The following is a 14025-nucleotide window of genomic DNA, read 5'->3' on the forward strand; positions in this document are numbered from 1 at the left end:
AATCACATGACCCCAGGACACTGCAACAGTCATAAATAGGACCAGTGCCAAGTGTCTGAATTTTGATCCCATGACTGTGAGGATGCTGCATCAGTTGTGTTGAAAACTATCCTGAGTCAGTTTTTCCAGTGCTCTTGTAACTTCGAAAAGTCACTATATGAATTGTTCCAAGCTGAGGACTACCTATACAGCACCTGGGCCCCTAAACCAGACTTACTTTGACAACTAGGAGGGGCCCCACTGCATTGGTCTTGTATGACATTAACATATCTTCCTGATCGATGTTTTCCAGCTAAATGGCTTGGGAATTTCTGCCAGCGTTGTTGATTAGCAGATTGAGCCCCTTTCCTTTCAGATGGGATTCCACTTCTGACGCAGCCTGCCTGATATTGGAAAGGTCTGTCGTATCTACCAGACACAGAAGAGAAAGCTAACAGGATAGGTATCAATAAAAATCACTTGGTTCCTAATTTGATGTGTGCAGGAAAAGTGTAATGGAAAAGAAAAAACCTTCGGAGACAGAAAGAAAAGCTGCACCGTAGATAACAGTCTGATAAATGAATTTTGCCCACCTAGCAGTTCGAAAGTATGCAAACGTGAGTAGATAAATAGGTACCACTTTGGTGGAGCACCGTACCCTAGAGTCACATGATCGCCGTTTGAGACCTTCCCAACCGGCTTCTGACAATCAAAGTCAATGGAGGAAGCCCGATTCCCTTAATGACCATGTGATTTGCTTAACAACCATGGCACAAAAGGTCATAAAACCAGGCACGACTCTCTTTAACAATATCCTTGCTTAGCAATGGAAATTCTCATTCCCATTCAGGTTGTAAGTCGAGAATTACCCGCTATTGTGTTTAAGAGTGTTTAATGAGTATTTCCATTTTGTCCACCCCTGCAAAAATGGACAATATGTAAACACAAATGCAAACACATGTTCACACAATTTCCTAAGTGATCTTGGGGTTTCTTTGCCTTGGTCTTTATGCGAACCTAATCTTGTAGTTTCTCATCTTCTAATAGGTGAATCCAGCCACTTGTAGGTGAGTCAATAATTTATAGTAGTTAAGACAAATCTGATGTATCATGATATATAGACTATCTTCTCAAGCCTCACCCTTGAGAATTAATCCGTCATGTGGTTGGTTTGGCTTTGGGGTAATGTGTTGTGTGAACGCAGCTACTTAAATTTTCCAACTTGGGTTTATGGTTTAGTGTTTAGTCTATTGTGTGAACCAAGCCACTGTGGTTTATTCTACAAACCAATACTGAAATGTACCATAATACAGTGCAGGGTGTGAAATCAGCTTCGGAATCCAGGATAACAGAATAACGGAAGGGACCTTGGAGGTCTTCTAATCCAACCTCCTGCTCAAACAGGAGACCTTACGTAATTTCAGACAAATGGCCGTCCAGTCTCTTCTTTAAATCCTCCAGTGTTGGAGCACCCACTACTTCTGAAGGCAATATATTCCACTGATTAATTGCTCTCACTGTCAGGAAATTTCTCCTCAGGACTTCCTTCTTAAGCTTCTTAAGCTTTCATCCATGATTCATGATCTTGCCCTCAGGTTCAGTTCAGTCAGCATCATAAAAGTATCCAAATTTTCCATTTTATGGTAAAGTCAACATTTATTTATTTAGCGTATGGCACATCGCCCATGAACTAGCAATATATGTTGTTTGTTGTTGTTGTTAGTTGCAAAGTCATGACCGACCCATTGCAACCCAATGGACAACATTCTTCCAGGCCTTCCTGCCCTCTACCATCCCCCGAGTCCATTTAAGCTCACACCTACTGCTTCAGTGATTCCATCCAGCCACCACGTTCTCTGTCGTCCATTTCTTCTTTTGCCCTCAATCTTTCACAGCATTAGCCTCTTCTCCAGTGAGACCTTCCTTCTCATTAGGTGGCCAAAGTATTTGAGCTTCATCTTCAGGATCTGGCCTTCTCAAGAGCAGTCAGGGTTGATCTCCTCTAGGACTGACCTGTTTGATCGCCTTGCAGTCCAAGGGACTCTCAGGAGTCTTCTCCAGCACCATAGTTCAAAGGCCTCAATTCTTTGGTGCTCAGCCTTCCTAATGTTCAAACTTTCACAGCCATACATTGCAACTGGGAAAACCATCGCCTTGACTATACACACTTTTGTTGGCAGGGTGATGTCTCTGCTTTTTAGTAAGATATCTAGATTTGGCATAGCTTTCCTCCCCAGGAGCAAGCATCTTTTAATTTCTTGGCTGCAGTCCCCGTCTACGGTGAACTTGGAGCCCAGGAAAATAAAATCTGTCACTACCTCCATTTCTTCCCCATCTATTTGCCAGGAATTCACACAAATAAATAGCACAAATAAATAGCAACAGCATCCACTCCCACACTTGGGATGAAAGGTGATGGCAAGATTTTGTGTGACGAGGGCGCGTTTATTGATAATAAACCACAGAGAGGCCATCAAACTGTGTTTAGGGACAAGGTTCCTCCTGCAGCAGAAACCAGAGGGAAGATTTCTCCTTTCGGTTCACAAAAGTATGATTCTTTTCCCCAGCGAGAAAATCAAGGATGCCGATTCTGTTCACCAGACTACTTTTTTCCCCTCCCAATCCAGAAAAGTGCCAGATGATGACAAATCTAAGCCAGCAATGACCTTCATCATACTCTTACTACAGGTCTCCACTGTCACGGGGGCCTGCAGGAAAAGGAGAAGCTGGATTAAGGGTCTGCAAATTGGTTTACATTATTATTCTCATTATTCTTGTTGTTGTTATTTAAGATTTAATTTTCAATTTGATTCACACTCTGGGACTGGAAAGCCAGTTGGGTGACCTTGAGCCAATCATCAGGAGGTGGTGAGTTCTAGTCCTGCCTTAGGCACAAAAGTCAGTTGGATGACCTTGAGCCAATCATCAAGAGATGGTGAATTCTAGTCCCACTTTAGGGAGTTGGTGACTTTGGGCCAATCACCAGGAGATGGTGAGTTCTAGTCCCACCTTAGGCAGTTGGTGACTTTGGGCCAATCACCAGGAGATGGTGAGTTCTAGTCCCACCTTAAGCAGTTGGTGACTTTGGGCCAATCACCAGGAGATGGTGAGTCCTAGTCCCACCTTAAGCAGTTGGTGACTTTGGGCCAATCACCAGGAGATAGTGAGTTCTAGTCCCGTTTTAGGACAAGGTTGGGCTAAGACAGGGTTGGGCATGAAAGCCAACTGGGTGACTGCATCAAAGTGGCTCTCATTTACATCATTTCCAAATTTTTGAGAATATTTATTACCACCACCACCCTGCCACCTTATAGTACCTGTTCTGTTCCCATGTCTGTTTTCACCCATCCAGGATGGAGCGGAACACATACAATTCCATCCTTTTTCAGTTCCTCTGCAAGGCAGGCACTGACCATGTTCAGCGCCGTCTACCAAACAAAGCGTGAGAGAATGAATGTCAGAACTGGGGGGGAAGGGGGGATAAAAAGAGGGCTCAGTCTAGAATCCCTACATAGAGGCAAGTGAACTAAGTCCAACCCTCCTTGAGTGCTGTGGACCTAGCTCCAAGCAGATGCTGTCTCGTGGCTTAGAAGATTCCTGTGCGTAGGTATTTAGCAATAAATCAGTTTGCAATAGTGGCAATTCTCTGTAACTCGGGTGTAGGATGAGAGAGAAGGTTCGTTCTCTTGAGCTTGTGGGTTGGTTTCCAATTGTTTCGTTGCCAGACTAGGTAACATCTTCAGCAGAGTTTAGGGGATGTCCGTGTCGATGTTCTTCTGCTTTAAAGGCTGTGTGGTCAGGAGGTCTTGTGATGGGGAGGTCACATCAGGTGAGAGTCATGTCAGGCGAGGGTCTTTATGACGGGACTTGTGATGGGTAGGTGTGGGTCGCGTCAAGTGAGGGTCTTGTATTCTCATGGGTCTTGAGAACCTAAGTTGACCCACACCTGACCCATCACAAGACCCATCAGAAAACAAGACCCTCACTTGACCTGACCCAAACCTACCCGTCACAAGTCCCACCACGACCCTCGCCTGGCATGACCCTCACCTGATGTGACGTCCCCATCACAAGACCTTCTGATCACACAAAACCTCTACAAGCAGAGCACCGACACGGACATCCCCTAAACTCCATTGAAGTTGTTACCTAGGCTGGTAACAAAATGTTCAGAAACCCTCCACCCTCAATAAATCAGTAGAACTAGAACTAAAACCTTCATGTGCAGGCCTGAGTTTTCATCATCATTTTAACAAGTCTTTCCCTGATGGTCACACATCTTCTGAACCTTGGTCCCAGCCTAGTTTCACTTTACGAAGGCTTCACATTAATCAGAGGCTACTGGAGCTAGAATGGAATGGAATGGAATGGAATGGAATAGAATAGAATAGAATAGAATAGAATAGAATAGAATAGAATAGAATAGAATAGAATAGAATAGAATAGAATAGAATAACAGAGTTGGAAGGGATCTTGGAGGTCTTCTAGTCCAACCCCCTGCCCAGGCAGGAAACCCTACACCGCTTCAGACAAATGGTTATCCAATATCTTCTTAAAAACATCCAATGTTGGAGCATTCACAACTTCTGGAGGCAAGTTGTTCCACAGATTAATTGTTCTCACTGTCAGGGAATTTCTCCTTAGTTCTAAGTTGCTTCTCTCCTTAATTAGTTTCCACCCGTTGCTTCTTGTCCTACCCTCAGGTGCTTTGGAGAATAGCTTGTGTCATGCCTGGAAGCCATATTACCTTTGTGTCTTGAGGATCCCGGCATGGTTGCGGAAGCTGGGAGGGGGGATTGCATGAGTGAAGTAGAGATAGCCATAACAGAATTCTCTAAGAGAAGTTCAAGGCCATGGTTTGCAAAGAAGAAATTGGAGGATGTCTTCTGTTTGGGAAAGAACTGATTGGAGCTATGTGGACATGTGGGAGATGTGGGCAAGGTCTTGAACTTTCTTGTGGGTGAGGAAAACCCGGGAGCTTTCAGATTCGGGTTTTCCCAGATGTGCCAATATGACATCTCTAATAAAAATTAGCTTTGAGGAACAAGCCTCGGAGTTTGATTTTTGTTGGGGGTGTTACTTGGAACCCTGACAGCTTGACTCCTTCTTCTTTGTGGCAGCCATATTGGAACATATTGGAACACTGCGATCATGTCTCCCCTAGTCCTTCTTTACAATAAACCAGGCATACCCAGTTCCTATGTTTTAGCTTCCAGTCCCCTCATCATCTTCACTGCTCTTCTCTGCACTCTTTCTAAAGTCTCAACATCTTTTTTTTTTTAAGTTTTTTATTATATTTTTATTGTTAAGGAATAACAAAAAGGAAAAAAAAATCAATACAAAAAGTCAATAGTAAGGAAAGAAAAAAAAATTTTCCCCCAACGTGCTATACAAACGGAAAGGAAGTTTTAGGAACTTGAAGTCTTCAATTCTTCCAGAAATCTTTTTGATAAGGTACTGGTGCCGATTCATCCAATCTCCCAAGTGCAAAGTCCACAAATGGTTGCCAAGTGTTCCAAAAAACATTTTCTTTATATATACCACTTCTAATTTTAATATCACAAGTCAATTTATCATTTAATGCAAATTTCCATGTTTCATTGTACCATTCTTCTAATTTTAAGTCAACATTTAATTTCCAATATCTAGCAATTATAATTCTCCCCATTATAACCAAAATCCTCACCAATTCTCTTTCTCCAGTTGTTAATGTTGTTTCATTCAATATTAATAATAATATGGTTTCCAATTTCAATTTGACAATTTTTCAACATCTTTTTTAAAGATTGTCCCAAGAGGGACTTGGACTGTCTTGTTGGTTATGTTCAAAATAACAAAGTTTCTGAATTACCTTGCTGACACGATATTGGTACATTGGAGGAACAGGTTGTCCAAAGGATATAAAACCCAGTCCAAAGGAGGAAACTATAGAGGACACGTTGACGACAACTGCCTTGTTGCCTCCCATGTTTTCTTTTGTGGTCTCCTTGGCAGCCTTCTTCAGGAGAGGCAGGAATTCCTAAAATACATATGAAACAGAAGGCCGAAGTCTTATGTTTCTCTTCTTCCTTGGTCTCCTTCAGATCCTTGTTTTATTCTCACTGGCCTTTTTTTATTTCCCAAGTCATAGCTTTTTCTTGGTGCCACCTCTGATCCCATTCTTCTTCCCAGAAGACTACCTATACAGCACCTAAACCAGACTTACTTTGACAATTAGGAGGGGCCCCACTGTATTGGTCTTGTATGACAATAGCATATCTTCCTGATCCACGTTTTCCAGGAAAAGGCCCGGGGACATTCCGGCAGCATTATTGATTAGCAGATTGAGCCCTCGTCCTTTCAGATGGGATTCCACTTCTGACACAGCCCGCCTGATACTGGAAAGATCTGTCGTATCTACCACACACAGAGGGGAAAGCTAATAGGACAGGTATCAGTAAAAGTGTAATGGAAAAGAAAAGACCTTCGGAGACAGGAAAAAAACCTTGCGGCCTAGATCTCATCAATGAAATTTGCCCACCTAGCAGTTCAAAAGCATGCAAATGCGAGTAGATAAATAGGTACCACTTCGGTGGAAATGTAACAGCGTTCTGGGCGCTTTTGGCTTATAGCTATGCTGACCACATGTCCATGGAAATTTTGTTCAGGCAATGCTGGCTCCCTAAGCCAAGAAAAGGAGATGAGCACAGTGCAACCGTCATAAATACATGCCAGTTGCCAAGCGTCCAAATTTTGATCACATGACTGAGGGGATGCTGCCATGGTCGTAAGTGTGAAAACAGTCATAAGTCACTTTTTTCAGTTCCGTTGTAACTTTGAACAATCACTAAATGAATGATTGTCAATTGAAGACTAGCTGTAGTGGTGCTATTTATTGTAAGGCTATATTAACAGGTCTGGAATTACCTCTACCATAAATTCTAAACAGGAGGAATCTTAGGAAGATTTGCTCCATTTAAAAAACTATTCACCTGTTGAATTGATATCACTACACTGGTACTAGAGAAACGGATATTAAAAAAATCCCCAAACTGACAATTAATTGCACTACATTTTGTATATACTCATGGAATTAATGATGATAGATATAATTATGTTTTGTGGTTTTCACTGCAATAATTACCTAGAGAGTAACGATCCCATACCTAATTGAACCACGTGAGTGTTGTCGTGCTGACTAGCAAAATTCTGCAAAGCCTGCAATTGAGAAAGAAAATGTTAAAAAGAACAGGCTGAATAGATAAAATATATTTTAAAAGTATAATCTGCAATCTCAGTTCCAATATAGCAGATTTTTTTTTCTTTTTATAACCCTTTAATCCAGGGGTGAAATCCAGCAGGTTCTGACAGGTTCTGGAGAACTGGTAGCGGAAATTTTGAGTAGTTCAGAGAACCAGCAAATACCACCTCTGGCTAGCCCCACCCACATCTATTCTCTGCCTCCCAAGTCCCAGATGATTGAGAGGAAATGGGGACTTTGTAGTAATCTTCCCCTGGAGCGGGGTGGGAATGGAGATTTTGCAATATCCTTCCCCCCAGAGTGGGGAGGGCATGGGGATTTTGCAATATCCTTCCCCCAGGAGTGGGGAGGGCATGGGGATTTTGCAATATCCTTCCCTCAGGAGTGGGGAGGGAATGGGGATTTTGCAGTATCTTTCCCCTGGAGTCGGGTGGGAATGGAGATTTTGCAGTAACCTTCCCCTGCCATGCCCACCAAGCCACACCACACCTACCAAGCCACACCCACAGAACCGGTAGTGAAAAAAATTGAATTTCACCACTGCTTTATTCCCTTTTATTTGGGTTGGAGTCGGTGAGACTGAGTAGAGCTGAGTATTTACTGGCTGGACACCGTTCCTGATGCCTACACAGACTTCACAGCAGAATTTTTAGCTTTCTGTCCTGATATCTGACATCTGCTGCGTGGATTGAACTCTCAACCTTCTGAGTGGGAGGCAAGCCTCTTCATCTCTAACCCACCACACCCCTCTTCAATTCCTTTATAGCAGAATATCCTAATGGATTGTTTTTATCAGATAATGTTATAATTTGCAGACAATATTTTCTTAACCAGAACTAGCTGTTTATATATCTCTTTTTGTTTACATTATCATAGTTGTATTGTTGCTCTTTGTGTTAAATTCATTTAAAATAATCCAGGAGGTGCATAAACCAGATGAATTTTCTGGTTTGGTACATCTTAGCATGATGTCTGAATTCCAAGCCACGTTGCATTAATCAATGGACTGTGATTCAAAAAATCCTGGTTTAATCTTTTCTCTCAAATGCCTCAATTCCTTGATGCCTGCAACGGAAGCCCACATCAGTACATTACCCCAGCTTGTATCTTAAAGATGCTGAATTAATGCTGATCTTCTACATGCCTTTGATTCAGGTCCAGTAGGGTTCCTACAAGTTGCAAAAATATGTCCAGAAGGCGGGTTCAACTTCACCAGCTCTTTCACCAGTCCAAACCCAATTCCCCGGTTGGTGCCGGTCACCAGGACGTTCCGAGCTACTTGAAACATCCTGAGACTCTTGACTTTTGCTCTTCAACACTGTTCCCCTTTGGAGAGGTTAAGACATCTGCATCTCCAAATAAGAAGAGGTTACTAATATTAGGCTAGCCTGAAGTGGATTCTCTTAAACACAAACAACGGGTAATTCTCGACTTACAACCGGAATGGGAACCAGAATTTCCATTGCTAAGCAAGGCGATTGTTAAAGAGAGTCGTGCCTGGTTTTATGACCTTTTGTGCCATGGTTGTTAAGCGAATCACATGGTCATTAAGGGAATCGGGCTTTCTCCGTTGACTTTGCTTGTCAGAAGCCGGTTAGGAAGATCTCAAATGGCGATCATGTGACCCTGGGTGGCTGCAACCATCGTGAATACCTGCCAGTTGTACAAAAGCCCAAATTTTGATCATGTGATCATGCTGTGACAGTTATTAAAGTGTAAGAACCAGTTTCCTGTGACACGTAGAAACAGTTAAAGGGCAAGGCCCATGTTTATTCTCCATGGTACATTTTATTTATTTATTTATTTATTTATTTATTTATTTATTTATTTATTTGATTTTAAAAACAAAACTTTATTAAACCTATAAAAAGTCAAATATTATACCATGTATATACAAGATACATATATATTAATACAGACGACAATACATAAAAAGAAAAAGTGACTTTGGCCATACGTCCATTATCTTATTAACGGTGCATATTTGTTAATTATTATTATCGTACAGAATTTTACATTTACTCTCATTTCTACGAGTTATCCAATCACACCACCTATTCCATGCTATATAACATTTTGAGTCTACCTTATCCTTCATTTCAAACGTTAGTTTGTGCATTTCCGCACAGTTATAGATCTTTTGGATGATCAATTGATCTGTTGGCAGTTGATCAGTTTTCCAATATTGGGCAAACACCAATCTGGCTGCAGTGACTATGTGTAATATTAAATACATTTTATTTAATGTGTATGGCTACGTAACCATCTCTACTACTGAATTGTATGGCTATATAATAATCCTCTGCTATCCTGCTAAATGCCCAAATTTTGATCATGTGATCATGCTGTGACAGTGTGAGGACCATTGTAAATCCCTTTTTACAATGCTTTTGTAACTTTGAACGGTCACTAAATAGGTGGTTGTAAGTCGAGGACTACCTGAAGGCAAAGTAGAACATTAATCAACTCTTTAATTCATATAATTCTATACTACACCATATGTTATTATCTATAGACTTCATTCTTGTGAATGCATGGGTGTGCATGCTCTTCTACTCCATGTTAGAAAGCTAGACCAAGCTATAACTCGGATGAAAATACCCATATTTTTCGGAGTATAAGACACACCTTTTCCCCACATAAAAGAGAGTGAAAATTTGGGTCTGTCTTATACACGAAATGTAGCCCCGCCCAGCCTTTGAAATGAAGGTTTAAGAGGCTGAAAAAAGCCTCTGAAATCTCCGTTTGAGAGGCTGGAAAAAAAGCCCCTGAAACCTCTGTTTGAGACGATGAAAAAAAGCCTCTGAAAACCTCCCTTTGAGAGGCTGGAAACGGAGGTTTCAGAGGCTGAAAAAAGCCTCTGAAACCACCCCTTGAGAGGATGAAAAAAAGCCTCTGAAAACCTCCCTTTGAGAGGCTGGAAACGGAGGTTTCAGAGGCTGAAAAAAAAGCAAGGCACAGAGCTCACAACCAATGAACCTGTTGCTAAAAAGTTCACCTCTGCGAACAGCTGATTGGGGGTATTCCGGGAGGCCGATCCACCCACCAATCAGCTTTTTTCTTATTTTCCTCCCCCAAAACTAAGGTGCATCTTACACTCCGGTGCGTCTTATAGTCCGAAGAATACGGTAAGCTAAACTTAGGACATATACATATCCTTATATGAGAACGGTTGCAGGATTATTGGTGCATGGCTAGTCTAGAGAAAAGATGGACTAAGGGGGACATGATAGCAGGATTCCAGTATTTGAGGGGCTGGCACAGAGAAGACAGGATCAACTTATTTTCTAAAGCACCAATGGATGGAAACTCATTAGGACAAGAACAATGGATGGAAACTCATCATGGTAAGAAGCAACCTAGAACTAAGGAGAAACTTCCTAACAGTGCGGACAATTAACCAGTGAGACAGCTTGTGGATACTCTATCACTAGAGGTTTTTAAGAAGAGATTGGATAACCACTTGTCTGAAATGATATAGGGTCTCCTCGTTGAGCAGGGAGTTGGAATTAGAAGACCTTCAAGGTCCCTCCCAGCTCTATTCTCAATTATTTGTATACTATAATATTTCTATCACTTCTCACGGCTTAGGCTATCTAGTGAAAGCAGATGAGGAAATTCCTGCAGAGTCACAAACTTTAAGATGCTATTCCTTATGTAATCAGACTGTCTTCCAGGTATTTTACCTGAAGCAAATGGAAGAGTCCGAAGAAATAGCTTCCCTGGACAATTTAAATCAAGGAAGATCAAGATGTCTCCTTTCTGTTATGATCTATGAACCCTCAAAACAGATTTGGCAGCATTACATAGCTCTTCCTATCTCATCCTTTCTAAGGCACCATCTCTGTGTTTCTGTTTTCCACTTCATCTAAAACTTTTCCTACCCAGGGAAAAACCATCTCACCAGCTGTAAGGACAAAAATATATTTCCCCCACTGACTGTGATTATTGTGACATCATTTCTCTGTTCCCACGGTTATGATTGACTGCAGTTTCATTCCCTGAGCCTCTGCTGACTTTATGAAACGTTAATATATTGTATATTGCTAGTCCATGGATGATGTGCCATGCGCTAAATAACTAGCGATAGCAATAGCAATAGAACTTAGATTTATATACCGCTTCACAGTGCTCCACAGCCCTCTCTAAGTGGTTTACAGAGTCAGCATATTGCCCCCAACAATCTGGGTCCTCATTTTGCCAACCCTGGAAGGATGGAAGACTGAGTCAACCTTGAGCTGGTGAGAATCGAACTGCCAAACTGCTGGCAGAAGTAGCCTGCAGTACTGCATTCTAACCACTACGCCACCACGGTGTTGACTTTATTATCAACTGGAAAATTCGGACACCTTTATGATGGTTATTGAACTACACCTGAGGCAGGGTGGGTTCTACTTACCTTTACTACCAGTTCGCAACGGGATTGCATTCTGCGCATGCGCAGATAGCCGATGCTGACATCCGGGGCAGTGGGCGGGGCCTCCCGCTGGTTTTACTACTGGTTCTTGCGAACCGGTCTGAACCACTGACCTGAGGGCAAGATCATGAATCATGGATGGAAGCTTAACAAAGGGAGATCCTAAGGAGAAATTTCCTGACAGTGAGAGCAATTAATCAGTGGAACATCTTGCCTTCAGAAGTTGTGAGGGCTCCAACACTGGAGCTGGCTGGGGAATTCTGCATGTTGATGTCCACCCATCTTGTCCCTCCCATGAACTGAAAGAAAAATCAAAATTACTGGCAGATCCATATCCCGCTGATATCAGTGAAGATCTTGTAATGGAGATAAGTCATTTGCCATCTGTTCATCAAGCAAATTTTGGAGAGGGCCAACCGAGTCCATTGGAGCTACTGAATTGCTTGAAAAGATACAAGCTGGAAGGACTCTTTCCAGAGGTGGGTTTCAACAGGTTCTGACCAGTTCTGGAGAACCGGTAGTGGAAATTTTGAGTAGTTCAGAGAATCGGTAGTAAAAATTCTGACTGGCCCCACCCCCATCTATTCTCTGCCTCCCAAGTCCCAGTTGATTGGGAGGAAATGGAGATTTTACAGTATCCTTCCCATGGAGTGGGGTGGGAATGGAGATTTTACAGTATCCTTCCCCTGCCATGCCCGCCATGCCATGCCCACCAAGCCATGCCACGCCCACCAAGCCACACCCACAGAACCGGTTGTAAAAAATTTTGAAACCCATCACTGATTCTTTCCCAATATATGTGTCTGCCTCTGTATACTGTTAACAATTTCTGCCACTGTCGCCTCTGCAGAGCACTCATTCAGCAAACTAAAGCCGATAAAAAATTATCTAAGATTGACTATGTCACGGGGCAACTGGTAGATTTGGCAAGTATTGAGTCTGATCTTGCAAAAAACTATTGCAAAACAATTTGATTTTGATGATGTGATTCGCAATTTTGCCAGGAAAAAAAGCCGGGAAAGCACCTTTGGTTAGCAGAATATAAATGCTGTTACAACTCAACTATATAATAACTGTTACGAGCTTGTAATCGATCTAATATTAAACTCATTGTTTATGTATATTGTTTCATTATTGTTTGTATACTGGTGTGTATTATTGTTTTTATTATCTTTTACAGAAGTACCTGTCCTCTTTTTAATATATTTGCAAGTATGTTTGAATGTAATTAATAAATGAATAATTATGACATTATTGATTTATGTGTCCATGTGTAGGAGGGGCCATTTATGTGTCCATGTGAGTGGGCCCATATTAAGTCTTGTTCCAGCACTTAATAATCCTCTTGGCAGCCCTGTCCTTGCTTACATAATTCTGGATCAGTTAACTGATTATATGGTGTCCCACATTCTGCATTTGGGATCCTTAATCTTTTTGTGTGCAACATGCTACTTCACAGCCGTTTTAGTTAAATATACATTCAATGTTTATGTGATCTTCAGTAAGGCGACCAATCGTCCTCCTTTAGGGGGGACAGTCCTTCTTTTGTATGTTCTGCCCTGTCTCAAAAAGTGTCCTCCTACACGTCCTCCTTTTCGATATTTGAAGACTAATCTGTAAATCTCCGTATTCGACCGATGCTGATCCGATCCGTTGCGTGTGATGTGATGTATTTATATATTTGACATGACGATTCATCAAGGCTCGGTACAGTGAGGCGAAAACACGATTATGAGATGCATGCGCTCCACACAGGAGAATTGTTTTGAGTGAGTCTGCCACGCGCAAGTGGCTTTGTTCACTTCTTACCGAAACACGACACGGCACACACACACACACACATACACATTAGACTCATTTCTTTTTTTTTCTTCAATTTATTTGTGTCCTTCTTCTCATTGTAAAAAAGTTGGTCGCCTTATCTTCAGAGATTATTATTATCACTCGGAATTTCTATTGTACTGTAGGAAGAAATATTGTAGGAAGAAAATGGGTTCAGCTCCAAGTGGGGAAAAAGACACTGGAAACATGGAGACTGCTTGGAAAGATGGTTTAATGGTGGACAGGATCACATGGCTTGAGTTCCTGAACAGAAAAGGGGCGAGACGCAGCGAGTACCCGGGTTTTATGCCCTCTCTGGCTTTGAACTTCCTGGGGCCCAGAAAGAGTATCCTGATTGAGTATCCCAGGGAGTGGGGATCTTAGCTAGCCTTGCTGGTGCCATGTGGTGAGTTTCTGTTGCTAGATGGGTCCTATTGTGTTGCAGATGAGTTTCAAAGATTGAAAGATTGAGTTTCTGTCTCTGGCCCATTGACAAAGGGTGGGGGCAGGAAGGTGAGAGCTGCTTTGTCTTTAAAACATGCTTCTCCATTTCTCATACAGGGAAACA

General features: G+C 42.0%; 1 protein-coding gene across 1 annotated transcript; it reads right to left on the reverse strand.

Moving 5' to 3' along the window:
• Window positions 1–2573: 2573 nt before the first annotated feature.
• LOC139323743 (C-signal-like) lies at window positions 2574–8507 on the reverse strand. The gene is made up of 6 exons (XM_070953210.1): window positions 8364–8507; window positions 7125–7176; window positions 6185–6375; window positions 5831–5998; window positions 3297–3407; window positions 2574–2687 (listed from the first exon to the last, which is right to left on the reverse strand). The coding sequence occupies exons 1-6, from the start codon at window positions 8505–8507 to the stop codon at window positions 2574–2576; spliced, it is 780 nt and encodes a 259-aa protein (XP_070809311.1).
• Between the last annotated feature and the right edge of the window lie 5518 nt (window positions 8508–14025).

Source organism: Pituophis catenifer, unplaced genomic scaffold (assembly GCF_029215685.1).
Source record: "Pituophis catenifer annectens isolate HBS135680 unplaced genomic scaffold, rPitCat1.0.hap2 SCAF_13, whole genome shotgun sequence".
Classification (NCBI taxonomy): domain Eukaryota; kingdom Metazoa; phylum Chordata; class Lepidosauria; order Squamata; family Colubridae; genus Pituophis; species Pituophis catenifer.